This window comes from Diorhabda sublineata, chromosome 3 (genome assembly GCF_026230105.1).
Source record: "Diorhabda sublineata isolate icDioSubl1.1 chromosome 3, icDioSubl1.1, whole genome shotgun sequence".
Lineage (NCBI taxonomy): Eukaryota > Metazoa > Arthropoda > Insecta > Coleoptera > Chrysomelidae > Diorhabda > Diorhabda sublineata.
Genome location: NC_079476.1, coordinates 27,090,120 through 27,117,147, shown reverse-complemented (window position 1 = coordinate 27,117,147; position 27,028 = coordinate 27,090,120). Strand labels below are relative to the sequence as shown.

The window sequence follows — 27,028 nt, the reverse complement described above, 5'->3', positions numbered from 1 at the left end:
GTAAAAAAATCATTTATAACGGTCCGCAACGGTAAAATTTTTTACAAAAAAATTAATAACTCAGAAAGTATGCATTTTGCGCGAAAAGTTTTCAGACAAAAGTACACTAAAATATTACGCAAATTTCAAATATGAATTATTATATAGGTTGTTCTATTTAAAATAACAAAGTTACAATCGACTTCCGGTACAACCGGAAGTTGACCATTTTTGAAAATATTTTAATTAAAAAGATCGTATACGAAAACCCAAACGTAGAAATTTTCATGATTTTATTATAAGTATTTTGCCATATACAGATAGTTTTAACTCGTCGTGGGACACACTGTATATAAAGTGACGTTTATTGATTTCTACAATTTGATCATTTCAAATTCAAAATTGTTGATAACAACCCGCATTTCATACCAAAACGATATATCCAGTTACTAAATTAAATTCATGGTATAAATAAGCATATTTGAGAAACTTTTATATTTATACAATCGATTTGGCAGCACTGTAAGCTCCCCATACCCGTAGATAAATACTAGTCTTGGCTTAACAGGTAAAAAGTATATTTTAACGTGTATGGGACACGATTTGTAGATGCAACAAACTCTTAAGAATTTTGATTTGTTATCATTGACGATATTAATTTAAAAAATTCAGTTTATCAAAAATAATAACATAAAAATAATAAAAATAACACAAGCAAAGAAGAAAATGACGTTTTTTTGTTCTTCAGAAAAAGAAATACATAATTGGAAAACTATGTAAATGTAGAGAGAAAAGACAACCAAGAACGAGAAATTCATGAAGACGACATTGAAAATAAATCTAAGCTGGAGATGAAAAAAAAAGTTTCGTCTGATCCCAATTACACCGTAAGCAATTATAGCATGGGGATACTTGCAATAGCTATCGAAAATCTTATGCAAGCACCAGAGGATGAACGCTATTACATCCTCAGGGTATGCTTGTAAGCATAGGCGAGCAATATTCCAAAGATAAACGAATCTCGACCTCGTAGAGGATTAGAAGTTACTGCGAAGTATCTAACTTTTTATTCTTAAGAACAAGAAGTTTTTGTGAATATGCCTTGGCTAAAACCGCCAGGTGACTATACCAGGACATATTGCTACCAACCTCAACATCCAACAAACGAACTTACAGTGATGTTGATATTTTTTATCCACACAGAACCAAATCTTGAGCTACAACCTGTAAAAATAGTAGCCTGGGTCTTTGCTGTATTAAACTCAATCAGATCGCTTACAATCCATTTCTAGTCGAGAAAACTATTGATCAGGTTTGTAATTTGCAAATGAGGTCACAGGATGCATTCCACCAGCTTTCACATCGAACCTTTAATGGACCAAAATATTCCAGAAATAATGGACACCGCTTCGAGAGGATTTGAAGAGGAGAGCAGGACGTACCACAACATCCTGCCGAATTAAACTAAACCAGGCATCCGAGATCGAGGAAACAGTTGAACCACGACCAGAACTGAACAGACCAGGAAAAATGATAAAGAAGAATAAAGAGGCACCAACTATAAAATATATGAAAGAGAACATCAAAAAAAGAAGTGTTGAAGGAAAGAAGAAATGAATCGGGGAAGAAGCGACATAGAAACTGATATTATTGTAGCACGTGATTGGTGGTGAAAATTCTTGTTTTTTAAGGGATGCATTCTAAATAGAAGGGATTATTTTTTATTTTATTCTTATCCTTGTATGCCATATTATGTAATTTCATAATATAGTTGTAATCATAGTTGTAGGATTTTTGGGGGATTTCAATGAAAAAAAAAATCAGTTTTATTGAACAAATTTTATTAAAATTAAAGTGCTTTCGGTTAAAATTAACTCAGTGAGGCACAATATGCATTTTCTTCATCACATTTTCAATAAACTATTTGAATAATACAATAAATAGTAAAAAAGCGAAAATATTTTTTAATGTTATCAAAATAAATATGACGCGCGTCATCCAGAATATTTCACATACAGATTCTCTCATTTTCTGTAGAAATTTCGTTGATATATGCGAAAAATATAAAAATTTACGTTGTTTGTTGGAGTTGACGGCTATAAATACATAAGTTTGGCAACTATGTTCGTTCCAACCCATCAAAAAACCGTCCGTGATACGGTGTTGATTTTACGCAATAGAGAAAACAGAAAATTTTAAACGTTCCAAGAACAATCCAAACTTGCGGGTTGGAACAAACCTAATAGCTTTGTTCGAGGTAAATACCCCGAAAATATTCTGTCACCAGATTCATACGCAGTTTGAAATTATGCGTTCGCGGTGCTAATAAAAAATATTCAGTGTGTTTGTAGATTACAAATTTCTAATTCCGAACGTATTTTCAATACGTCCAATGTATCCTCGTACATAGATAAGGATGTTTAATATTGCGCATGTGTATTCATTCACGAAATAACCTCTAATCGATCTTAGATTGTTCTTGAAGGAATGTATGATCAGAATACGTCCAGAAGATATTCAGGATACATTGGAATGTGTTCAAAATATCTACCGCAAACGAAACTATTCTTAAGGTCAATTTATAAACGTTCGGGCTCGCGCTAACGCTCTCGTTAGTGTTACGTTCGAGCCTAAGTTGGATCGCTAGCGTTTGTGTTTGTAAATCACAGTTCGTAATCTGTTTAGTTTATTATAACTTGTCCTTTAAACTGATTACGAAGAGTGATTCTTAAACACAAACGCGTTCCAATGCCTAACCAACGGGAAGTCGAACGTAACGCCAACGAGAACGTCAGCGCGGGTGCAAACTTAAGAGTTTATTCGAAATATGAAAATTATATTTAAAAAACGAAAATCCACGAATCTGGTGCATTAAACTTGAAACGAATAAAAGTACAACGTAAATTTTGATTAAAATTGACGCACGTCTCCATTGGCAGGTAAAATTAACATTTGATACTACCTGGAAACAACAATTTTGCGATTTAGTTAGATAAGGAAGAATGTACTTTTATATCTTTCAAAAACTAACCTATAAATTCATAAAAATAATGACCTTTGACATTTGATACAAGCAGAGGGAAGGTTCAGAACAGATTCAGGTTAAAGGAGAGATATGGAGGGGGAAATAAGCTGATACGAATTCGCATCCAAATTTCTAACGATGCCTTGGAACCTCCATTTTGATCTTTGTATAAGATTTATTTCCATATCTCTGGATTAAAGTATTGAAACAATGCGTGAATACTATTAGAATTTTTGAGGTTAAGTTTTTTAATTCTTACTTTGTTTTAAAAATGCCTCGGAGGCGTAAAGATTCGTCGCGGGTTCGAGCTACAAAAGTCGGAGTAAATCGAGAATCTGAGAAAACAACGGCAAAACGATAAAATTTTTTGAAAGCAGCTGAAACTTTTTTTCAAATTCGAGTTCGTTGTTTGTTGTTTCAGATATGTCGAAGCGATTTTTAAGCAAAATTTGCTTTCAATCACTTTGATTCATGCTCAATGCGAGCGAAATCGTCGATAAAAGTTAAAAACACCTAACCTAACCTAACCTAAAAATAGTTATTTTTAGTTTCTTCTAATTACATGTTGTTTCTAGGTACGATTTTTTTAAATCAAAGTAAAATGTTTATTTTAACAATTTAAATGGTTTTTCCATTATTATCTGTACAACCAAAGCTTGCACTAGGACTTATGAGAATAAAAAACGTTCTATTCAAGCAGACCTATGTAATTAATGTCAATAGCATTTCTAGGCTTTTCGACAATTATTCATGATTGTGATTTTTTTTATTTTCGACTTTCTTGCGATATTAATTATAGTTTAATGCAAAAGCCATAAATTCAACAATCGAAAAATAATTTATTTGTCACAATTTTTGATTTACGTGTACCTTATACTCAATAGGGTACTTGCATTCCTTAAAAATAATTTTCATATCAAGTTATTGATATGAAATAAAGTCAGTAAGTAAAATTTTCATTGAAAATCGCGGAAATTCCAAATATTTAACTACATAAGAGAACGATTTTCATTGTTTTTTAATTGTGACGTCGTAGGTTTAATAAAAAGTAGTCGGCTTGATGATCACGAGGTTTTCAGCATCATAAAAAAACTATATCAGGTGTTTTAGTTGTGATATTTTTCCATCCCGATACAAAAATCACCATTTATATATCATTTTTCAGATTAATGATGGCGTCACACAATATTGCGGTCTTACTAAAATGTTTAAACTACCTACAAAATTTTTGAATTTTCGATCATTTTCTTCTCTATAAATATTGATCAAAGAATTAAGAAAATTATAATAAAAGTTGTATATAAACTATTTTTTTCTCAAACCACGCAAGTACCCTATTTTAACCTATTTCAGTTCTAATTTCATATGAAATAACCTCGATATCGATGTACCACAAATCACACCATCATTTTCGTAACAGAATTCAAATCGATAAAATTTGAAATTGTATCCATTTTATTATTTATCTTTTTTTTTTAGAAATCGTGTTATATAATTTCTTCCCTCATGTATATACCATTATTATTTATAAACAAATTTTTTCTACTGTATTATTTTTGACGTAAGAATGGCCGCCATATTTAACCCAAACTGAGTTTATTTATCACTGACTAAAATTTGTATTCATATTATTAAACCATTGAAAAATTTTTTATTAAACATCTTGTGAGTATTAATTGCGATTTTATAAACGTTATTATGAAAAGAACTAAAGTCGAGTATGACGGCCATTCTCGTGTGACCCCACTGTATCTAACAATCCACTGTAACTTCAATCAAACGTAAGCGACCTCTCTGTTTAAAGTATACTACTAGTTACTGCAAATAGAAGGAATCTACAGTCAACTATATAGAACACTTCGGTAGTTAAGCGATACCTTCCGATAGATAGTGCGTCTATAATTTATGTTCGATGTTACTCGAAGATTAATCATTAGAAATCGGCAAAACAGCGTTGCCAAATGAAATATAATTATCAGATAACATAATTTCACAATGTTAACGTAATTTAATTAGATCAAATGACCAAAAACTTGTTAATATTGGGTATTTTCGCGAAAATAGTTTATAGCGCCATCTAGGCTTATGAAATAATGAAATTTCCAAACGAAACTTTATCCTCCAGTCTCAGACCCGCTCAATCCTCATGGAAATTTCATTGAATATCTTTGTAAAAAATGTTATTGTATTGTTATAATCGTTGTTATCACGTTTATAATTTAGAAAAAACAAACTTTTTCTCGGAAGAAATATTTAAACAGAATTTCAAAGAAAATCTGATAATTTTGGCAACACTGCACCATAATTTCATCGAATGTACCTAACGATAGTTAAACATTAAGAGAATCGAATGAAGATCTTCCACCATTTTGTTATTGACAGTTAATTATGATGTATGAGTTTATGGTTTTTGTTAACATTCGGTAGAGTATAAGATGTTGTATAATTTCTAAACTAAAGATATGTGCTTGTTTAGAGTAAGAGCGGCAGTGGTCTACTTTTTTTTTCAATATAAATTCAAATTTCTGTACTGAAATTCATCGCAATTCCGAATAAATACAAAAAAAATGACACCATATCGATTGCTTGATTTTGAAATCTCGACTCCCCATCAACAACCAAATTGAACAATTTCTATATGAATAATTTGATCTAGATTACGAGGGATAACGGAAATGTTTATAAACACAGATTAATAGATAAACAGGTCCGTATCTAGAGTCCATTATTTCGTAATATAATTTTTATATGAAGCGGTGGGGAAGAGAGGGGCAATTTTCGTTAAATAATTTTTTTTTCGGTTTTAGAACTTTTCAGGCATAGTGGCAGTCGTATAAATTTCAATACAGTTAAATGTTTATTTATATATAGTTTAGCAGACGACTGCCGATATGGGGTTTTCGGTAATGTGGATAATATTAGACGGCCAATGCCCCGTGGGGGACATTTTCGATTTGAGCAATTCTTCTAACGAAGCTTTACGGTACATTGCCATTTTGGTTGGAGATAGAGGAGCAACTGCAAAATAAGAAAATTCAAATCGAACAAAACAGATAAATAAAAAAAATTTCAATTTCATTTATATGTTTTTGTTCTCGAGTATTTAAATTTTTCAAAATATTTTACCTTCAAATGCATTATTAATTAATTTTTTGTCAATTCAATATTTACTTTTTATTACAAACGTCTAAAAATACAAGATTATACAAAATGACGGTTTTTTGTAAGCACCCTGTTTTTTTTCTCTGGTATACGTTTGTACAAAATATCTAGTTGTGCTTGCCTAACGGGTAAATATGTATAAACGGGGCTCCAGCCAAAAAAGGAGCCCAGACCCTCACGCTAGATATAAGTTTCGACGAGATGTTGGTATATAAGCAAAGGCACCATTATACAGGGGTGGTATCAATTAAGAAACGGGGCTCCAACCGTAGCTAACTCCAAAAAAAGAGGCGTTCCTCCAGCCCGGACTCTGTCACGCTTGATATAAGTTTCGCCGAGATGTTGGTGTATAAGCAACGAGGCCATAATACGAGGGTCGTATCAATTAAGAAATTAAAAAGTTGAAAATAATGTTCAAAGTAAGCTGTTGGTGTGTGTGCTTAGTTTAGTATTTCGAGAGTGATCTAAATATGTTTATTTTGTTCCGATGATTGCCGAGTGGATACCACCGGTTTTTTCGTAAAGAAAATAAGTAAACTTTGAGGTTAGAGTGTGAATCATTATAATTATATAACAATTTTAAGTACTTTAACGACGAATTTTTTCGTATTTGAATTTTGTGAGATACAAGACAAAAAATTATTAGTAAAATAATTGTTTATCACTGATAGATCGAGGTACGAAAAACATATAAACTAGTTTTGAAAATAGTACTAATGCAATAAAAACAAAAAGTATCCAAATATTATACAATATTTTCTCCTAGAGGTAAAATTTGTTAATATTGATTTTAAAATGATAAAATGTTCTTGCAACTGAAATAAAATCATTAGATGTGAAAATTTTTCAGTTGTAAACGGGGTTTGTCAAAATGAACCCTTGATAATTCGATAAAAATTCTCAGAGATCCTTATCACGCCAAACCGCAGCATACGCCTCCGCAATCAGGCGCTTGTGGCATACTTCACATACAGGGTGAATCGACATATACTATCGATGTCGAAATAGGATTTAAAAAAGTATATACAGGGTTTGTCGAAAAATACTATTGTTAATAGTTAATTTTCGGATAGACGCTGAACAAAGAAGATTTTGGAGTGTACTAGAAGACATTGGATGAACGTCGTACAAAAGGATTCAATTACGGGCTGCTCAAGTCCAGCAATGGATTGAGATTAATGAATAACCAAATAAATGATCTTCCAAGAGTCACATTTCCTACAACAGTCTTTTTCAAAAACGAAATTTTTTGACGTACCCCGTATAAAACTGAAAAAATTTTATACCTGAAGATTGTGTTTCAAATTTTAAAAACTTTTCATCATTATTTTTTGATTTCTAAAATTAATAATAAAAAAGTTTCCTAATTAGGGGAACATACTGTATATATATATAAATTTATTCTAATAATCTACTGGATAATATGTTAATTTGTTTAATTTAAAATTAAATAAATAGCATAACATTCATACGTGCTCAAGATACGCTATAAATTTCATGCGGGAAATGACGCGATGATTATTTAATGACATCATCAAAGAAAATGAAAGATAATCGTTTCTAATAATCAAAATAATTGACGCAACTTTCCATAATCCGAAACGAAAAGAAGAAGAAATACGTTGTATGAAAGATGGGCCTGACTTTCAACGTACATTTGAATGACATAAAATCATAGAGATAATTTTAAAGATAAAGATATAGCAGAGAGAGAGTTAATCACTTTCTATTTGTCTATGATCTATTCTGATTGCATCGAAATGGCGTTTAAGTTTCGAGAGATGGGAACGGCAAAGATGGAGATTAGGAAGTTTTGATTTGAATCGCGAGTTGAGAGAGATAGAGAGTGGTAAATCGATGTTTTTTCTTTCTCGATCAATCTATCTTTAATATTTTCTCTATGTTTATAATTGAGATATGGTGAATCTAGTTCGGTTAGTTTTGAAAATTATCACAAAAATCTTTTTTTTTTTTGAAAATGTCAAATAAATAGGAAAAAACAAAAGATGCGGCTATCAAAATTTCCTATTGAATTACAAAATTTGGAAAACGAAAAGAAATTATTTTTATTTTTTCAGTACGAATAAACAAATCTGTTTTAATGAAAGATTTTTTTTAAATTAAATATTTTGAATATGTCAAAACGAGAGAAAATATTTGGGAAATTATACACTTTCACGGTCACCTGGTTTTTTGGCTCTAGAAAATCGAAAAATGGATGGATTTTAATGATCTTGGTCTCAAAATGTTCTATTTTACGACGAATTTATGAAAAACACGGGGGTAGTGGCTGAATTTGCGGTTTTTAATAGTTTTAAACCTTAAATAGTAGAAAAACTTTTTTTTTCAAAATATTCATTTTTTTATGTAAATTGCGAAAAAAAATATACGAACTTGATTCCACGACGTCAGAAATAGTTACGAAGGATTATATGTAGAAAGTCATTTTTTTGCATTTAAAGTCATGAAACTGTAAAAAATATTTATTTTTTTTAATTTTCGTATTTTTTTTATAAATCCGCCGTAAAATGGAACATTTTGAGACCAAGATCATTAAAATCCATCCATTTTTCGATTTTCTAGAGCCAAAAAACCAGGTGACCGTGAAAGTGTATAATTACCAATATTAGAAACTACACTGATTCTTGACAAAATATTTTGTTGGTTGTCGTAGTTTTATGAACCAAACTGAACAAATTTTTCACGTACCACTTAAAATTCCGATTTATTCCCAAGTGACTTCGATATTTCTATAAATAATCGCTTTTAATTGGAAATATGTTCCCAAAGAGGTTATAAAAATCCAAAAATATTGAAAATTGATGAAGAAAATCTATAATTATCAGATACTAAACTGAAAACCAAAATTATTTATATGCCAGAGATCACACGCTTTTTTTAGGATTTACCTTCTAGAAATAAACAGCTAGATCTCCGACGATCGACTTGTATGGCTAAAACAACAAACCTTCACTACATCTGCCAAAATTAAGGAATCATTTCCCAGATTGTTGTCAAACGATACGTTAATTAAGTTTTAAATACGATCACGTTATTAATTTAAAATATATAATCGTATCTTATTGATCGACACCGTCCAATGGGGTGAGATTGATCACCAAATCACTTTTCCAGAAATTTGAATTTAGCGCCGAAAGTAAACGTTCCAATGTATTGTTTCTAACCTCAAATAAAAGCATCTTGTATTTGTATATAAAAGCAAACATCTGGAACTTTTTTTGTTTAAGTAATTGGTCACACTGGAGTCAGATTCATCAGGTATACGAAGGTAGATTGATCATAATTACAGTGATCAAGTTCATCCCATATTAAATTAAAATATGCCACGAAAATATGAGAGGAGCCTCACGTCCAGATAGAGTCTACCCACAAGATCGAGTTGAGGAAACTTTGAAAAAAATTTCACGGAAAACGAGAAAGAAAAAGCTTTTGATGAAGCAGCTGATCGATGTTAAGTTGCTAGGTCCAAGGAAAACCTGCCTGGCTAAAAAAACACGAAGGTACAATAAAAAAGTCACGTGCTTATTTTTTCAGAAAAACCATAGTCCAATTTTTCCATAATTTGAAAAGAAAGTGTTTAGAAGGTCCCTTCTACTCGTATATTTAATCACGATGAGAAAATGTGGCAACAGTGGACAGAACTGGGCCCAAAAGGCTTCATATACATGGACTGAAACCGAAACTTTTCCGGATTAGTTTGAAGTTGATTTTTTATCCCACGACAAACGTTTGGCAAGTCGCAAAGTTTTCGTCGCAGAAAATTACGTATCCCGCCAAAAAATTCTACCAACATTGATTGTTGGGTTTTTCCGTCCTATTAAATACACTATTTACCACATTTGCCACTAGTTATCTTTTCCAGAAACTAATAACTTGACTTACCTGTTTTATACTGAATTTTCCCGCCAACAAACCTTCTCCCGCGTAAATTAATTTTAACGGGAAAACATCCTTGAAGGGTATCTTCAGATTTATTCCTTGACTATTAACCTATAGATCGGACCAAAGGACCTTACAGCTCACTGTATATTTTAACAGTCAAGGAATAAATCTGAAGATTTCCGCCAAGGATGTTTTCCCGCTAGAATCAATGTCCACGGGAAAAGTTTTATTGGTGGGAAAATTCAGTATAAAACAGGAAAAAAAAGTTTTTTTGTCGATCAATTCAACTCCAAATGGCGGTATTTGTTAAAAAAAATTATCAAATGAAAACTGATATGAAAATAATAGAGATGAGATTCAATAAATATAATCGTTACGAATAATGAAAAATTTAACACGTTTAATATCACATATCGGTTAACAAACACTGAGTCGATGGAGATGTATTGCTGAAAAATAAAAGAAAAAAAAATAAATAATTAATAAATGTGGCAATCGCTTGTATGTGCAATCATAAAAGCAGAACATCATCAGGGAAACTGTGTCCATCATTTCGAAAAAATATTCTTCTGGGATAAACGATTTGTTATTGAATCACAAAAATTGAAGTTATAGAAAAACTATTTTTTTTAATCACATAAGTTTTATTCTTATAAATACAAAATGAAAAATAACTACGAACGTGTTTTTTTTTTCTATTGAAATAAAACAAAAGAAATCTACCAAATTCATTAGTTTTTTTTATCTATTTCTCGTTCTTGGAAAATGTAAACGTGTTTAAATGATTTTCCACATTTCACTGTTAGTTTTTCATTCTTTGACGCACTTAATTGGTAAAAAATAACGGGAGGGAGGCTCCAAATATTCCAGGATAACCAAGAGGACAAACTGTTAAAGCAAATGGCCGACTACTACAATGTTCTGGTGCATTCGATTTTTATCACGATCTATTACCACAAAAAACTAGTTCATTGTCATACCTCAGTCGGTTTACAGTTTTTTTTGTTTATACGGTTAAAAAAAACCTTCATATAATTTTCCGGATGTACCCTGTATTATTACGCACTATTCTGCAATGTTCTGATTGTGTTGAGGAATCAACAGGATATTCGATTATCGAATCGGGTGTAAAATCAACGTGCGACAAAAGAAAAGGAAAATTGGGGGGGTTGATTTAAGATTAATTAATTAGATTAAAATTTTTTTATAAATATATATGATTTTAGTGGATTAAAAAGCAAATTATTCGTTTTTAAATCAATTTATCGTAAGGCGTATAAATCTTGAAGAAAAATATATGTTTGAAAATTGATTTAGACATTTCAGTATTTTTCTAAGACCGTTTCAATTCTCGGACACAGTTTCACTGAATTAGCTGTTGGTTTATAGTGATTAAAATAAAATTTACGAGAAAAAATTAGCGGAAACGACGACGACGATGAGAGGAAGATGATAACATAATAATTATTTTTTTTTATTTATTTACCAATACATACCATTCGCGCATATCCAACCAACGCAACGCAAACATTGTAAAAATAAATAGATAACTCAGTGTATGGTTTTTGTGTTTTATTTATCGTATCTACAATTAATTTCGATTCCTAACAAACACCTTTTGATAAATTATACAAGTCACCGGAAATAAACGATAAATATTCGAAAATCATTCAAAAAAATCAACTCGATAATCTTAAGCAGAGATTAAATAAAACCTAATAATGAACTTGTAAGATGTATGAAAAAAATTACGATTTAACGAATAATATGATTTATATTAGTTTCATATAAACGCATTACTTTGTAAAAACTATTTATTAAGCAAAAAAAATAATTAAATTTAGTTTACGACGAATGTCAAACTATTAAGAACAAAAAGTTTCCGTGTACAAACCGCCTTAAATACTAAATCCTTTCACATACAAAAGTTATAATTAATTATAAAAATCATAAGAAAAACATTTCCCATATTATTTTTTATGAATAGATAATAGAAACGAAGATTAAAAAAAATCTAGATTCAAAAATAAACGGGGTAGCCGCGATAATATGAAATAAGCAAAAATATATATACGTGTAGAGATATTACTCATTTTTTTTTTCAAAAGGAGTTCGTTGACAATTTTTTTTTATTTTAAATCTACATTGCGAAGCAGTGTAGTGAGCTTGTATACAAGTTGCAATAAAAAGCCTAGACATAATTATCATATCATCGATTACATAATAAATAAATGTTGAAAGCAAAATTATCAAAATATATATTTTTTTGTTCCATAAACGTCGATTCTACATTAACACATTTCGTAACGTGATAATTACCGAGAAACTAGACTATTTTTTTTTATTGTAACAATCACTTACCGTATCCTTCGCCCTGTAGAAATAATCTAAACGCCTCACTAACTTTCGCCGGTTGTTCTTCTAAAATCATCCCGCAGTCGGAGATCTAGAGGAAAAAACAACATCGCGAAATTTAGATTAAGGCGAATCATCTACCGGAAACTGCGAAAATTGATTCCGAAAGCTTTTCCTTCGAACAATATTGATCTCGGTTTTGGAAGATTCATTCGCGTACGAGTGATTATAAGAAAGATAAATGTCAGCGAATGATTGATAATTCAAAATTATGAAAAATAAAACAATTTCCGAACGAGTACCGAAGCAATAAACACAAAACATTCGCATGGTACCTACCGAAAGCTTTCACCTAATTTCCCAACTTCCTTTTCAAACAACTGGATTTAGAACCATTCCAAATTGAATCCAGCCTACGAACAGCACAAACGTTTGACCCATCTGGTTCACGTTGTTGTACTTGCAACAGCTTCGTAAGTCCAGGATTTTTGAAACTGTTATTTTGGTGTCGCCGACCTTCTAATTCGGTGTAGCTTCGCTATTTTAGCTTCCATTGACTTCTAACTTGCAGTAAGTCGGTTGTTTCGGCATCGCCGAAGTTTTTATTCGATATAATCGATTTGAATTCACTTATTTTGTCGACGACCTTCCAACATGCAATTTTTCGATTATTTTGGCCTCGCTGAACTTCTAACTTATATTAACTTGATTTTAATTCAATTTTTTGACCTCGACAACCTTCCAACATGCAATAAATTAGTTATTTTGGCTACACTGAACTTCTAACTTATATTAACTTGCATTAACTCGATTTTAATTAAAATTTTTGGTCTCGACGACCTTCCAACACGCAATAAATCGGGTATTTTGGCCCCGCTGAACTTCTAACTCGTATTAAGTCTGTTTCAAATCGATTTTTTGGCCTCACCGACCTTCCAATTCGCAACAAATTTGTTATTTTGGCCTCGTCAACCTTCCAACTTGCAAGAAATCGGTTATTTTGGCCTCGCCGACCTTGCAACACACAATAATTTTGTTATTTTGGCTTCGTCGACTGTCCAGCTCACAATAATTCGGTAATTTTGGCCTCGTCAATCTTGAAACTCGCAATAAATCGGTTATTATAGCCTTGCCGACCTTCCAACTCGCAATAATTTAGTTATTTTGGCCTCGCCGACTTTCCAGTTCGCAATAATTCGATTATTTTGACCTCGCCGACCTTCCAACTCGAAATAAATCGGTTATTTTGGCCTCGCCAACATTCCAACTCGCAATAAATCGATTATTTTGGTCTCGCCGACCTTCCAACACACAATAATTTTGTTATTTTGGTTTCGTCGACTGTCCAGCTCGCAATAATTCGGTAATTGGGGCCTCGTCAACCTTGAAACTCGCAATAAATCGGTTATTATGGCTTTGCCGACCTTCCAACTGGCAATAATTTAGTTATTTTGGCCTCGCCGACTTTCCAGTCCGCAATAATTCGTTCATTTTGGACTTGCCGACCTTCCAACACGCAATAATTTTGTTATTTTGGCTTCGCTGACTTTTCAGCGTCGAACTAACGTAATATTTCAATGTAATTTGGGTAAAAAGCAACTTGTTCCGACCTTCAGAATAAACATATTCAAAATCCGTAATAAACAATTCCAAGCTCGTACTCAATAAACACATGAAACTCAACATCAAATCAGTTTATTTTATGTTATGAATGCGAAAGATATTTGTAAATACGTCTAAATTTGATTGGAGAAAGAAAAAAAAACATATGAAATGGTTTTGAGCAAAGTTTTACTGTTTTTTCTAAGGGTAAAATTGAGTTAACCACCCTTTTGATATAAACTTAACGTCGTGTGATTATAATTTGCGAATATATTCCAAAAACGGTATCAATAAATCGATAAATATATAACGCCCGACATAAAACAAGAATCAATTAAATATTACCATCTATTAACAATTTTTTGGTGATTAATGACTCACCTTCATCCAAGAAGAATTGGTAGGATCGAGTCTGCCGTTAAACGTGACCGTATCTTCCATATGAGGACTCATAGATCCCGTAATATTCATAACAGGCATCGCTAGACTCGCATTCTTCTTTTTCAAAGGATCCATTTCTCTGTATATATTTAAATCCGTCCTCCTGACGTAGCTGTCAATGAAGAGAGCTAAATTCGTTGGATTCACGTTCCTTTCGAAATAACTTTTATAAACTTGAACTAAATCGTGATTCCTCTCTTCTGTTTGCTGTAATAAATCGAATAAATAACACCTTTTTAACCGAAATTGGCGGTATTATAGATATTCACCCTGCCGAAATGATGCCACATCAGATAATCCAACACACCTTGCGTCATCCCTTTCGAACGTAAATGTCTAGTATTGAGTTTTTGATAACCCCATTCGATCCAACCCGCTTGAGTGCTCACGCAATTTACCAAACACAAAGCCGAAACGTGTTCGGGGTGATTTAGGGCGTATCTGCACAAGATGTTAGCGCCAGCACCGACACCGAAGCCTATGAATTGTTTCAAACCGAAATGGGTCATTACGTAACAAATTTGGTTCGCTAATTCGTCCATTGAAGGGTAAATATAACTGAAAAGACAATTTTTCGTACAAACCTTGTATAAACAACTTAATTACTTACTCTTCGGGAAGTGTACGGGCACCTTCTTCTTGCCCGGGAGCATTGATGTGGTAGACGCAGAAATTTTCCAGCAACGCCCTCATATCGATGTAATTGAAAAAAGCTTGGAAATTTGAAACATCTGAAAGAAACGGCACAATTTTCATCCACGGCACAACATTTTCCTACCCCTCGATCCAAGTACAACAAAATAATTTCTAATCCTTTCCTATTTCCACATAATCACCAAAAAAATTGAGGCTCTTATCATCATATCGACCATCAAGATGGAATCTCAGTAACTCGCACCTGCAGTTATCTTTCTAAGAAACAAATGAGAATCACACCTCTTCGTGTATGGAGTTCAAAAGCTGCCAAAATAAAAAGAAGTAGCACGAGGCTAAATGTGCAGAATGCGGTGGATGAAGCTGCAGTTCGTAGTCTAATTCCGCCAAAAGGACGAGGTTAGAGGTATGTGTCAATACGTTATCGTGGTGGAAGAGCACTTTTTTGTCAAATGGAAAATTTTTTTCTTATTGGTAGAGCTCTGCAACTATTTTGTTCTCATATAGACAAAAAAAATGTAGATCACACCTTATAATTCCGCGGAATTACCTTCCCGTCTTCAGGATCAGATAAAGTCCACTGGTTCTTTGATTTCTGGTTTGTACTAGTGGTTCCATATTTCATTAAATCGACGCAGAAACTCTTAAACAGCACTCAACATGATTCTGAAGTAATCTCAATGTTGCACTTGTTGTCCGAAGTGTGCATCCATCGCCGACAGCTTTCTGGTTAAGACCCCTTTTGAAATGCCCATTCTTTCAAACATCTCACGTACATTGAAAAGAATTTTTGTTAGTATATACTTGGAAATCGTTTTCGGGGCACCTGGATGTGTGATTATTCCAAAATTGATTTTGTAGAAACCCATTAAATATATTTTTAACAAATCTGCTTACAGAACAAAGCTCCCGAGTCCAAATCGGCTGAAATTTCGACAGTAGCCGTCAAAGAACAAGTTTTGAACGATATTAGGCTGTGTAAACAACTGTTTTATACACAAAGTTAGATTCAACAAAAAAATTAATAGAAATTGTTGCGGAAAATATGGATGATAACCTTAATTGAACTTACAGTTTAATCCCAGATCGTGGTAAGTCAAAATGGCTGGTTTAGTCCTAGAACCTTGCACCGCAACAACAACATTTCCACGATCGGTTTCCACGATTTCTTCCATTACGGAAGAATCGTCTCTGGATAATGATCTCGCTGTAGGAAATTGCAATTGGATATTTTTCAATTCGATATCGTCCATGCTATCGGAAGGCATAGTACTACAAGATATAAAAAAACAGAAAAGTCAAGTAAAATTTTCGACTATACACATGATTAAAAATCTTTTTAAATTATTATCTCAGTAATTTCGACTTTTGACATCTTCGTTTTTCATTTGAAAGGCATTGAACTTCTCTAGAAGTAACAGGGAAGACCGATTTTTACAGTACTTCAAAGGAAAGTTTATCTTTTGTAAGGAAAGGAACTAAAAACCTAAACATCCTACTGTCAATATACACGGCCAATTATCACACATGGGGCAGTGGTTTAGGGCTGCTCTAGAATAGGCGAGCGGATCACCCCTATTTTTTTTCATGTACCGACCAATCGCGTTCCAGTCGCTAAAAACCGTTTTTCCCAAAGTTGAGGGAACATGGTCAAAATCGCGTTTCAAGTCGAAAATCTGGAAAAAATGAATCGTCGATGTAGGTATATTTCTCAACAACAATAAATGTACTTTCTCTTGGTTCTAGCCCACCAGCTAGACACACTTTTTTATTACCACCAGCCATAATTTTGCATTGAGGCAAATGTTCTTTCAAGTATTCACAAATAAATTTAGTAAGGTTCCATTTATTTTCATTATTTGAAAGTACTTTCTTCAAGTCGTTTAGTGGACGATTTCCAGAGATATCAATTTTATTATCGCCACATCCGTACCTACGCCTTCGTTCTTCTTGTTTTGGATTTGGATTTACATCGTCGTAACGCATCTTGAAATCGCTGTGTCTTTTTTTCTTCTATATATTAAAATCTGAGACTTTTCCAAAAACTTATTCACATCAATAATTTTAGTACCATGCATTCAGAAGTAGTAAAGTTCCTCACTCAACTTTGTCAATCGTATGCACAAAGTCGGGAGAGCCTAAGAAAATTTTTCCGGAATTTTCTATACAGCCGAAAAGTTTTTGGGGGGATTCGGATGTATTTATTTACTTTTTGGATTGGTTCAAGGGTATGCCAAAAAAATTTCATGAAAAAATACTCATTATTCGCCAAAATACAGCGAGTAGAACAGAAAAAATCACGAATTCATCCATTCAAAACTCGATTTTGCCCATGTTCCCCAATTTTGGAGAAAAATAAATGACATATTTGTATTCAGCACCCTCGAAAATATAAAAATCAATGGTTTTTAGCGACTAGAACGAAGTTGGTCGGTTTTTCGTTTTCTAAGTGACTTTTTGGGGGTGGTCCGCTCGCCTAGTTGTGATTCTAAATCTCGCACTAAATCACTTAGAATGTTTAAAAACGTAACAACCACAGAAAAACCGTCTCTAAATAATGATCAAACCTGGGACATACCTAGAAAAAGTCTAGAACTGGAATAGGAGGCTATGGGACCAGAACCAAACACTCTGAAAGTCTTGGCAATATACCAAGCATCATCATCCTGTCCAATAGCCAAGGAGCTATTAGAGCTTTAAGCTTCAATATTATAAAATCCAAGCTGGTATTCTGTAGGAAAATTGAACGAGTAAGGCAAGACCCTTCATTGGATCTGTACACTGTAGAATCAGCTACAAAAATATAGAAAAAGCATTGGAAAAGGAGGTAGATAAGACTCAAAGCAATTATTGGGACAACCTACAGGATCTGAGAAAAGCAAAGACTCTGTTGGTAAACTATAACCAGAGTAGAGAACAATCTACAAATACTAACAGGAGTCCTATCGGTTCATAACAATCCCAGCTCTGCAGAATTAAATTTTCCCAATATCAGGACTATTCCATGTAACCTCACTATCCAAAATAAATCAACGACTTCCTCTCTTAAGTAAAAGCTGAACTGATCGTATAAAGTAAAGGTGAGATATTTTTGTTGAAAATTTTTGTCAACTTTATTTGATTTTTTGATAAACATGATAGCCGAAGGATAAACATGGCTGCCGTGGGATAAACAATTCTCCTACGTATCCGTCTTGGCTTTTCTTGGGTTTCTTCCGTAGTTAGAGTTGTTTTGTATTATTTTATGGACTCCATAGATACTTTTTAGATATGTTTCAATGGAATTAATCTAGAACAATTGTATTTATTTTTTTCTTTTCTCAAATTACGGTAGACATTAATTTCCACCGTAGCGTTAAAGTTTATCAAACATGAGTACTTTTTAGGTTACAAACTGATGCAACTGAAGGTACAATCTCAAAGTTTTGGGTGGTAAATCAACTCTTTTCATTAGATTGTTAGAATCCTGCACAATTTTCCAGTAGCAACTGTTTTTGCAACAGAACTGGAAATATTAAATAACTTCACAAATCACGTAGAAACTTTTGTTTATCCCACGGCGGCCATTTTCAAATTTGCATTAGTTGATTTTGACAACTCGTCAGATATCTCGTTAAAAACTATGTCAATCATTGTTAATATTTTGACGTAAACTGCTCGAGGTTATTATGACACATACGTCAATAAACATGTGATTCATTAGTCATGTAACTAAAACCCAAAAAATTTCACGTATTTTTGTATACATAGCATGTACATGTTCGTTCCTAATTACACGAAATTAAAAGCCCATCTGAGATTAGCGATAATCAAATTGAAACTTTTACAAAGAAAACATTCCGAGTATGTACAGAAAACTAGAAAAGAGATTGCAGATCTAATTTCAACCGGAAAATTCCAAAAAGCGAGATTCAAAGTCGAGCATATTATAGCCGAAGATCTATACGTGGACGCTTTGGAATACGTCGAGATGTATTGCGATTTATTATTATCTCAATTTTCTCTGATAGTCAACAACAAACAGTTGGAGGAGTGTATAGCAGAAGCAGTTTCAAGTATCATCTGGGTAGCGCCGCGTCTTACTCACGATGTATACGAATTCAAAATTATTTCAAATATTTTGAGATGTAAATACGGTAGTGAATATGCCGAGGCTTGCGCAGAAGGTAACGTCGCGACTATCAGTGAAAGTTTAAGAAACAAATTATCCGCGCCGGCTCCATCGAAATTACGCGTTGAAGAATACATGGTTCAAATAGCTAAAAATTATAACGTTAATTACGAACCTCTCGATAATACTGCAGATTTAAAATTTTCGAATACTCAAACTTTAACACACACTCCTCTGGTACATTTCAGTTCTATCTTTCCATTTGGAACATCTAGTAGTACCCATATTCAAACGTCGGATCTTACAGATGACGATGACGAAGTCACTTTAGATATACCGAAAGAAATCGAAAAAAAACTATTAGCTTTGAATAATAATAAAGTGGGAGCGGTTCAATCTTACGAAATGCCAGAATATCCTTTCGAATTCAACGATATTATTTACGACGTTTCGGATTTGAAGCCGGCGTCAGATAAAAGTGAAGAGTTAAGGTTAGCTAAATTGAAAAGGTACGATTTGCCGTTTTCGCCTTTGCAACCGAAACCTTTCGATAGTTCGAATGATTTACTCAACAATTCATCTCCTAATGCTAATTATGACGTCGAAAATAAAACTAATTCGCTACACACACCGTCTGGATCGAAAGATAAAACTAAATCTACATCCGAAGATAAAACATCATCAAAAGAGAAAAAAAATCTAATTATGTTACTTTTTTCAACAGAAAGGGATAATTTAGATTCAGCTATTAACGAATATAAAGATTTTTTAACGTTGCCTTCAGTGGTTAAAGATGAAATTAGTGATAATATTGGAGAAGATAATTTTCTAGAATTGCCAGTCGTACCGGACGAAGATATTGACGTTTTACCTGAATTTCCTTCTATACCTAGTTTAGAAAGTCTGAAAAAAAATCGTACTGAGGTCGATTTTGATGAGTTGTGTGACAGATTTAATAAACTTAGAAAAAAATAAATAAATAAAAATTATATATTCATCTGAATCTTAGGTAGCGTTATTTATTTTGATGCTTTGAATGTTTTATATACACAAATAACAAACCGCGTTTCGAAAACTATATTATCACCTTCAGGTCATATATTTCAACCATATTTAATTCTACTTTTTAAGTAGATTTAATCTGGCTTAACTCCATATCAAAATTTATCCTAACCAAAAGTTTTCTTTTTCTCATTTGCCGGTTTCCTATGCATTCTGATGTTTACGTCAATTTCAGACAAATTTCCACAACCAAAAATCGCTTTCTCTTGAAGTCTATCGTCTTCGACGTCTTCTCCCTGGTGTCTTTCGTTGCAGTGTGTGTGCTGGTCATATTTGAACGTAATCGTTTCATTACATTCTACTTTATGTTTTCATGAATTTCAGACGAATTTCCACAACCAAAAATCGCTTTCTCTTGGAGTCTGTCGTCTTCGACGTCTTCTCCCTGGTGTCTTTCGTTGAAGTGTGTGTTCTGGTCATATTTGGACGTAGTCGTTCCATTGCATTCTGATATTTTCGTGAATTTCAGACAAATTTCCACAACCAAAAATCGCTTTCTCTTGGAGTCTGTCGTCTTCGACGTCTTCTCCCTGGTGTCTTTCGTTGAAGTGTGTGTTCTGGTCATATTTGGACGTAGTCGTTCCATTGCATTCTGATATTTTCGTGAATTTCAGACAAATTTCCACAACCAAAAATCGCTTTCTCTTGGAGTCTGTCGTCTTCGACGTCTTCTCCCTGGTGTCTTTCGTTGAAGTGTGTGTTCTGGTCATATTTGGACGTAGTCGTTCCATTGCATTCTGATATTTTCGTGAATTTCAGACAAATTTCCACAACCAAAAATCGCTTTCTCTTGAAGTCTGTCGTCTTCGACGTCTTCTCCCTGGTGTCTTTCGTTGCAGTGTGTGTGCTGGTCATATTTGAACGTAATCGTTTCATTACATTCTACTTTATGTTTTCATGAATTTCAGACGAATTTCCACAACCAAAAATCGCTTCCTCTTGGAGTCTGTCGTCTTCGACGTCTTCTCCCTGGTGTCTTTCGTTGCAGTGTGTGTTCTGGTCATATTTGGACGTAATCGTTTCATTGCATTCTGATATTTTCGTGAATTTCAGACAAATTTCCACAACCAAAAATCGCTTTCTCTTGAAGTCTATCGCCTTCGACGTCTTCTCCCTGGTGTCTTTCGTTGCAGTGTGTGTGCTGGTCATATTTGAACGTAATCGTTTCATTACATTCTACTTTATGTTTTCATGAATTTCAGACGAATTTCCACAACCAAAAATCGCTTCCTCTTGGAGTCTGTCGTCTTCGACGTCTTCTCCCTGGTGTCTTTCGTTGCAGTGTGTGTTCTGGTCATATTTGGACGTAATCGTTTCATTGCATTCTGATATTTTCGTGAATTTCAGACAAATTTCCACAACCAAAAATCGCTTTCTCTTGAAGTCTATCGCCTTCGACGTCTTCTCCCTGGTGTCTTTCGTTGCAGTGTGTGTGCTGGTCATATTTGAACGTAATCGTTTCATTACATTCTACTTTATGTTTTCATGAATTTCAGACGAATTTCCACAACCAAAAATCGCTTCCTCTTGGAGTCTGTCGTCTTCGACGTCTTCTCCCTGGTGTCTTTCGTTGCAGTGTGTGTGCTGGTCATATTTGGACGTAATCGTTTCATTACATTCTACTTTATGTTTTCATGAATTTCAGACGAATTTCCACAACCAAAAATCGCTTCCTCTTGGAGTCTGTCGTCTTCGACGTCTTCTCCCTGGTGTCTTTCGTTGCAGTGTGTGTTCTGGTCATATTTGGACGTAATCGTTTCATTGCATTCTGATATTTTCGTGAATTTCAGACAAATTTCCACAACCAAAAATCGCTTTCTCTTGAAGTCTATCGCCTTCGACGTCTTCTCCCTGGTGTCTTTCGTTGCAGTGTGTGTGCTGGTCATATTTGAACGTAATCGTTTCATTACATTCTACTTTATGTTTTCATGAATTTCAGACGAATTTCCACAACCAAAAATCGCTTCCTCTTGGAGTCTGTCGTCTTCGACGTCTTCTCCCTGGTGTCTTTCGTTGCAGTGTGTGTGCTGGTCATATTTGGACGTAATCGTTTCATTACATTCTACTTTATGTTTTCATGAATTTCAGACGAATTTCCACAACCAAAAATCGCTTCCTCTTGGAGTCTGTCGTCTTCGACGTCTTCTCCCTGGTGTCTTTCGTTGCAGTGTGTGTTCTGGTCATATTTGGACGTAATCGTTTCATTGCATTCTGATATTTTCGTGAATTTCAGACAAATTTCCACAACCAAAAATCGCTTTCTCTTGAAGTCTATCGCCTTCGACGTCTTCTCCCTGGTGTCTTTCGTTGCAGTGTGTGTGCTGGTCATATTTGAACGTAATCGTTTCATTACATTCTACTTTATGTTTTCATGAATTTCAGACGAATTTCCACAACCAAAAATCGCTTCCTCTTGGAGTCTGTCGTCTTCGACGTCTTCTCCCTGGTGTCTTTCGTTGCAGTGTGTGTTCTGGTCATATTTGGACGTAATCGTTTCATTGCATTCTGATATTTTCGTGAATTTCAGACAAATTTCCACAACCAAAAATCGCTTTCTCTTGAAGTCTATCGCCTTCGACGTCTTCTCCCTGGTGTCTTTCGTTGCAGTGTGTGTGCTGGTCATATTTGAACGTAATCGTTTCATTACATTCTACTTTATGTTTTCATGAATTTCAGACGAATTTCCACAACCAAAAATCGCTTCCTCTTGGAGTCTGTCGTCTTCGACGTCTTCTCCCTGGTGTCTTTCGTTGCAGTGTGTGTTCTGGTCATATTTGGACGTAATCGTTTCATTGCATTCTGATATTTTCGTGAATTTCAGACAAATTTCCACAACCAAAAATCGCTTTCTCTTGAAGTCTATCGTCTTCGACGTCTTCTCCCTGGTGTCTTTCGTTGCAGTGTGTGTGCTGGTCATATTTGGACGTAATCGTTTCATTGCATTCTGATATTTTCGTAAATTTCAGACAAATTTCCACAACCAAAAATCGCTTTCTCTTGGAGTCTGTCGTCTTCGACGTCTTCTCCCTGGTGTCTCTAGTTTCAAAATGTATTCTGGACATATTTGGACGTAACCATTTCATTGCATCGCTTCCTCCTAACCATTGAGATCTTTAACGCCTATGAAGACGCTGAAATGCGACATTTTATGCATTCTGCGCTGTTTTCGTAAACTTTTTCATTTCTTCCTAGTATCTCCCATTTTATTATTGGTTATGGCCGTCTGAGCGCTGTCATTTTTTTGGGCCTCCTTGTCTGATTGTAGTTTTTGAGCTATTGAGCTTTCTACTTCCTTCCGTTGCCATGTTAACTGCAGATCTTGTTACTTGTATGCACATTACTTTATAATTTTTATTTCGTGTTATTGTGGTTGGTTTTACGCGCGATATTTTTGTCTTTATATCTCTTACACACGTATCATAATCAAAAAACCAAAAAAAAGTGATAATATTTGATATTTATATTATAGTACTGATAGAATCTAAAGCGAGCCTTTCCTAAATCGTTTCTGTTTACATTAAGAATATATTCGCTGTTGAGGTACAAAAATATCGAAACTGATCGCAATTTCTACATGTTTGTTGATAACGATGATATGAACGTTAATAAAATCGAACGCTGTTGTAAAAAAAATGCTTTTCAAATAATTTTTCAATTATTGGTAAGTAATCATTGATAATAAGGGGGAAAACGTATGTTTTTATTCGTATTTCGATTGATTTGACATTTATTATAAAACAGTGTAAAAAAACAACAAAAACTACCAACAAGCTGAAATTAAAAATTAAAAAAATTACTTCACAAATTCCATTCGCCAAAATCTGTTATAATATCTAGACTAAACTATTGAAAAAAATATTTCTAAAAAAAAATGATTTAAGCTGATGTGTCCATGTGTTTCTTACCCCAAAAGGGCTGCCTCTTCAGCTAATCCGGAAGAGGGCATTTTTCTGTTTGTGTTTGTGTTAGCACTATCAGTCCTAAAACAAACAAAATCCAGTACGTCAACTACGAAATTTAATGCAAAAACTATTGAAAAACAAAACAACGAGTCTATAAACTATTTCACTTAATGTTTTGTAACTGAAAGACATAAATAATGACGAAACGTTCACATGCAAATAGTTTGTAGTCGTTTTTGTTTGTATTTAGAATATTTCGTTAAAGAAAATTGTCAAAAATAATAATAATAATAAAGACAAAACAAATGGCAGACATGCTTTTTGCTACGTATTTGACTTACCTTATAATTCTGTTGGAATGTTATAAAAATATCCAAAATTATGATTTTGAATTTGTTGATATTTATTGGTTTTTCAACAAAACACTATTTTCAATATTAATTTTTTCTATAGACAAAAATATTTTGAGGTTAGTTCCACGTCTATGATTACTATGTAATTTGGGTCCCAGAAGTATCTGGCCTGACCTAGAGATGGCGTTAATTGTTTGAAAACTACCACTGTCTATACAGCATATGTTTCAAATTTGAAGACGAAACGTGAGTCCATCACTTCACGCCCGTAACAATGGACTGAAAAGAAAGACCAGGCTCCAAAAAAGGCAAAGATCTGCAGGCAAGGTCATGACGTCGTCCGCATTTCGCTAAGATTTGAAAAAATGGCTTTGTGATCAAAGATTTTTCAACAATGGAAAAGTTGGTGTTGAAAATTTGGAACCAGTGTTAAAATTTGGTATAAATTTTTAACATTACAATAAGGACTGTTTGGAAAAGCAGCTTTGGATTCGAACCGAAATAATTTTCTCCCTAAAATCTAGTAATGATTCTATTAGTGACGATTCGCCAATTTTGTCAAAAAGCTAAAGCGTTTTCAGAAAAACGGTACCTTCCGCATCCCTCGAATTACCCAGATTTGTACTACAGCGAGTTTTTTCAGTTCTCAGATTATAAAATCTCAAGGAGATGTTCGCTATACAGATCTTTTTATGAGAAGTTGAAGCCTATTTTAACTTTTCATTCCACCTATTATATAACAAATGATATTACACTCAAAATCGTTGATTATACGGGGAGTAGTAGAGATAAAAAGGATCTTTGGGTGTTAGTCGCATTATAATCATTTAATCATAAAAGCATGCACGTATATTTGGACCAGTTAACAGTTAACATTGAAGTGATAATACACTTACCTTGTTAATTTCGTTTTTTCGCTATCTCTGAGTAGTACCTCGCTGTTTCCATTCGATTCGGCAGTTCCCGAAACGAAATTAAGAGCTCTCCTGAACCCATATAGCAGACCGCCGGCCACCGCGCCGGACTTGACCGGCGGTTGCGTTCCGGAACCGGACGGCACGACCGTGGTGGACCGGTAAACGGCATTCGAACCGGTCAATGAACGGTAAGTGCTCGTCAGACTGCCGATGGGCATGTCGCTTCCTCTTCGCTGCTTTCTGAGTATGATACCATCACATCAAAAGTTCATTCGATATCAGACAGGCAAAGTTGGATCTAGTTTAATCAAGCCGCTAGATTTTTCCATATCTCGATTCGTTTTCGAGGTATCGATACCTGAAATCACTTTATAGAACAGATGATTAAGTTTCTTCGATTTCAAGTATCGATATCTCGAAAACGAAGCGAGATATCGAAAACTTTCATTCCCCATTTTCTAATTATTTTGGGTCGATTTACAAAATGGCATCCTAGCGCTTCGGAAATCGTATTCTTGTCAATTTATACATAATTTCTTTGTCTTTCATGACTCGATTTCGAATTCATGATTTTATCTCATGAAAATCAATAAATATTTCCGTGAATACAATTAGTTTTAGTTGAACTGCCATCTAACTATTATTATTGATTGGTTAAAAAACCTTGGGTGGTGAATTGTAGTTTAAAATTTGCTTTGGGAATTCACCTCACGTCTAACCAACCCCGTTTGACATTTGAGTTACGTAAAACTAGACCCAACTTGTAAAACATGCACATTAAAGCAAAAAAAAGCACATATTACAAACAATAAATAAGAAGTGACATGCTGTGATAATGAACAAATGTTTAAAAAAATCATTTGGATTCAATACGACACTTCCTTAATGCATTAATCTCGATTATATACATTGATAAAAATGTTTTGTATTATAAGTTTTTAAAAAATCTTTGTTATATCCAAGATTTGGATATCGATTACTTCAGTATTAGAAAATGACAACACCCTCAAAAATTTAGCTAAATACAACGTCCTCGCTTTTTCCGCATTAATATAAACAAATTGGCACTTACCTTATTAAGTATAATGGTATTTATTATTAACAAATAGTAACACGATAAATATAAACTTCAACAAGATCTTATAGTGACGTATCCTTATAAACTGTTGTAACTCAATGCTTAACTCGGTCTTATTGGTTGATTATATACCACGTGATCCAAGTAATCAAAGCTATTCCAACACATAAACGTATCCTATTGGCGTTTTAATATTTTTTTATAATTAAAAATATATAAGTACAAAAAATACTTAGAATAAATAGAGAATCTTTTGAAATAAATAATACTTTTATGTTAATTAAAAAATTATTCATTTATTAGAAGCTTTTTAGTGATTATATTGATAATAAACGAGTCGCTTATGATTTGTGACTATGAGCTGCAAGAGAATTATTGATCATAGACCGCTTGGAATCATCAACAGCGCCATCTAAGTCTGAGTATTGAAACGACGATTAACGTTAACTTTACTGTCATGCATATAAGAACAACAGTGGTTTCA

General features: G+C 33.6%; 1 protein-coding gene across 4 annotated transcripts; it reads right to left on the bottom strand.

Moving 5' to 3' along the window:
• Positions 1–1,803: 1,803 nt before the first annotated feature.
• On the bottom strand, positions 1,804–26,662 carry LOC130441291 (protein NDRG3). 4 transcript variants are annotated; one of them, XM_056774897.1, is made up of 9 exons: positions 26,539–26,641; positions 25,446–25,706; positions 24,200–24,274; positions 16,194–16,393; positions 15,078–15,198; positions 14,737–15,025; positions 14,408–14,674; positions 12,431–12,515; positions 1,804–6,022 (listed from the first exon to the last, which is right to left on the bottom strand). In XM_056774897.1, exons 2-9 carry the CDS (start codon positions 25,682–25,684, stop codon positions 5,877–5,879), a joined length of 1,422 nt encoding a protein of 473 aa, XP_056630875.1. In that variant the 5' UTR covers positions 25,685–25,706; positions 26,539–26,641; the 3' UTR covers positions 1,804–5,876. The 4 variants fall into 4 exon arrangements, with proteins under 4 accessions (XP_056630875.1, XP_056630876.1, XP_056630879.1 ...); XM_056774900.1 differs by lacking the exon at positions 1,804–6,022 and adding an exon at positions 10,421–10,518 and having other exon boundaries at positions 26,539–26,662; XM_056774898.1 differs by lacking the exon at positions 24,200–24,274 and having other exon boundaries at positions 26,539–26,631.
• Between the last annotated feature and the right edge of the window lie 366 nt (positions 26,663–27,028).

Coding starts and splice junctions, on each gene's coding strand:
- LOC130441291 (XM_056774897.1), bottom strand. CDS start 25,684: ATGCCCATCGGCAGTCTGACGAGCACTTACCGTTCATTGACCGGTTCG. Junction 24,275..25,445: donor GAAAAAACGAAATTAACAAG/GTAAGTGTATTA, acceptor TGTTTGTTTTAG/GACTGATAGTGCTAACACAA. Junction 16,394..24,199: donor GAAGAGGCAGCCCTTTTGGG/GTAAGAAACACA, acceptor TATATCTTGTAG/TACTATGCCTTCCGATAGCA.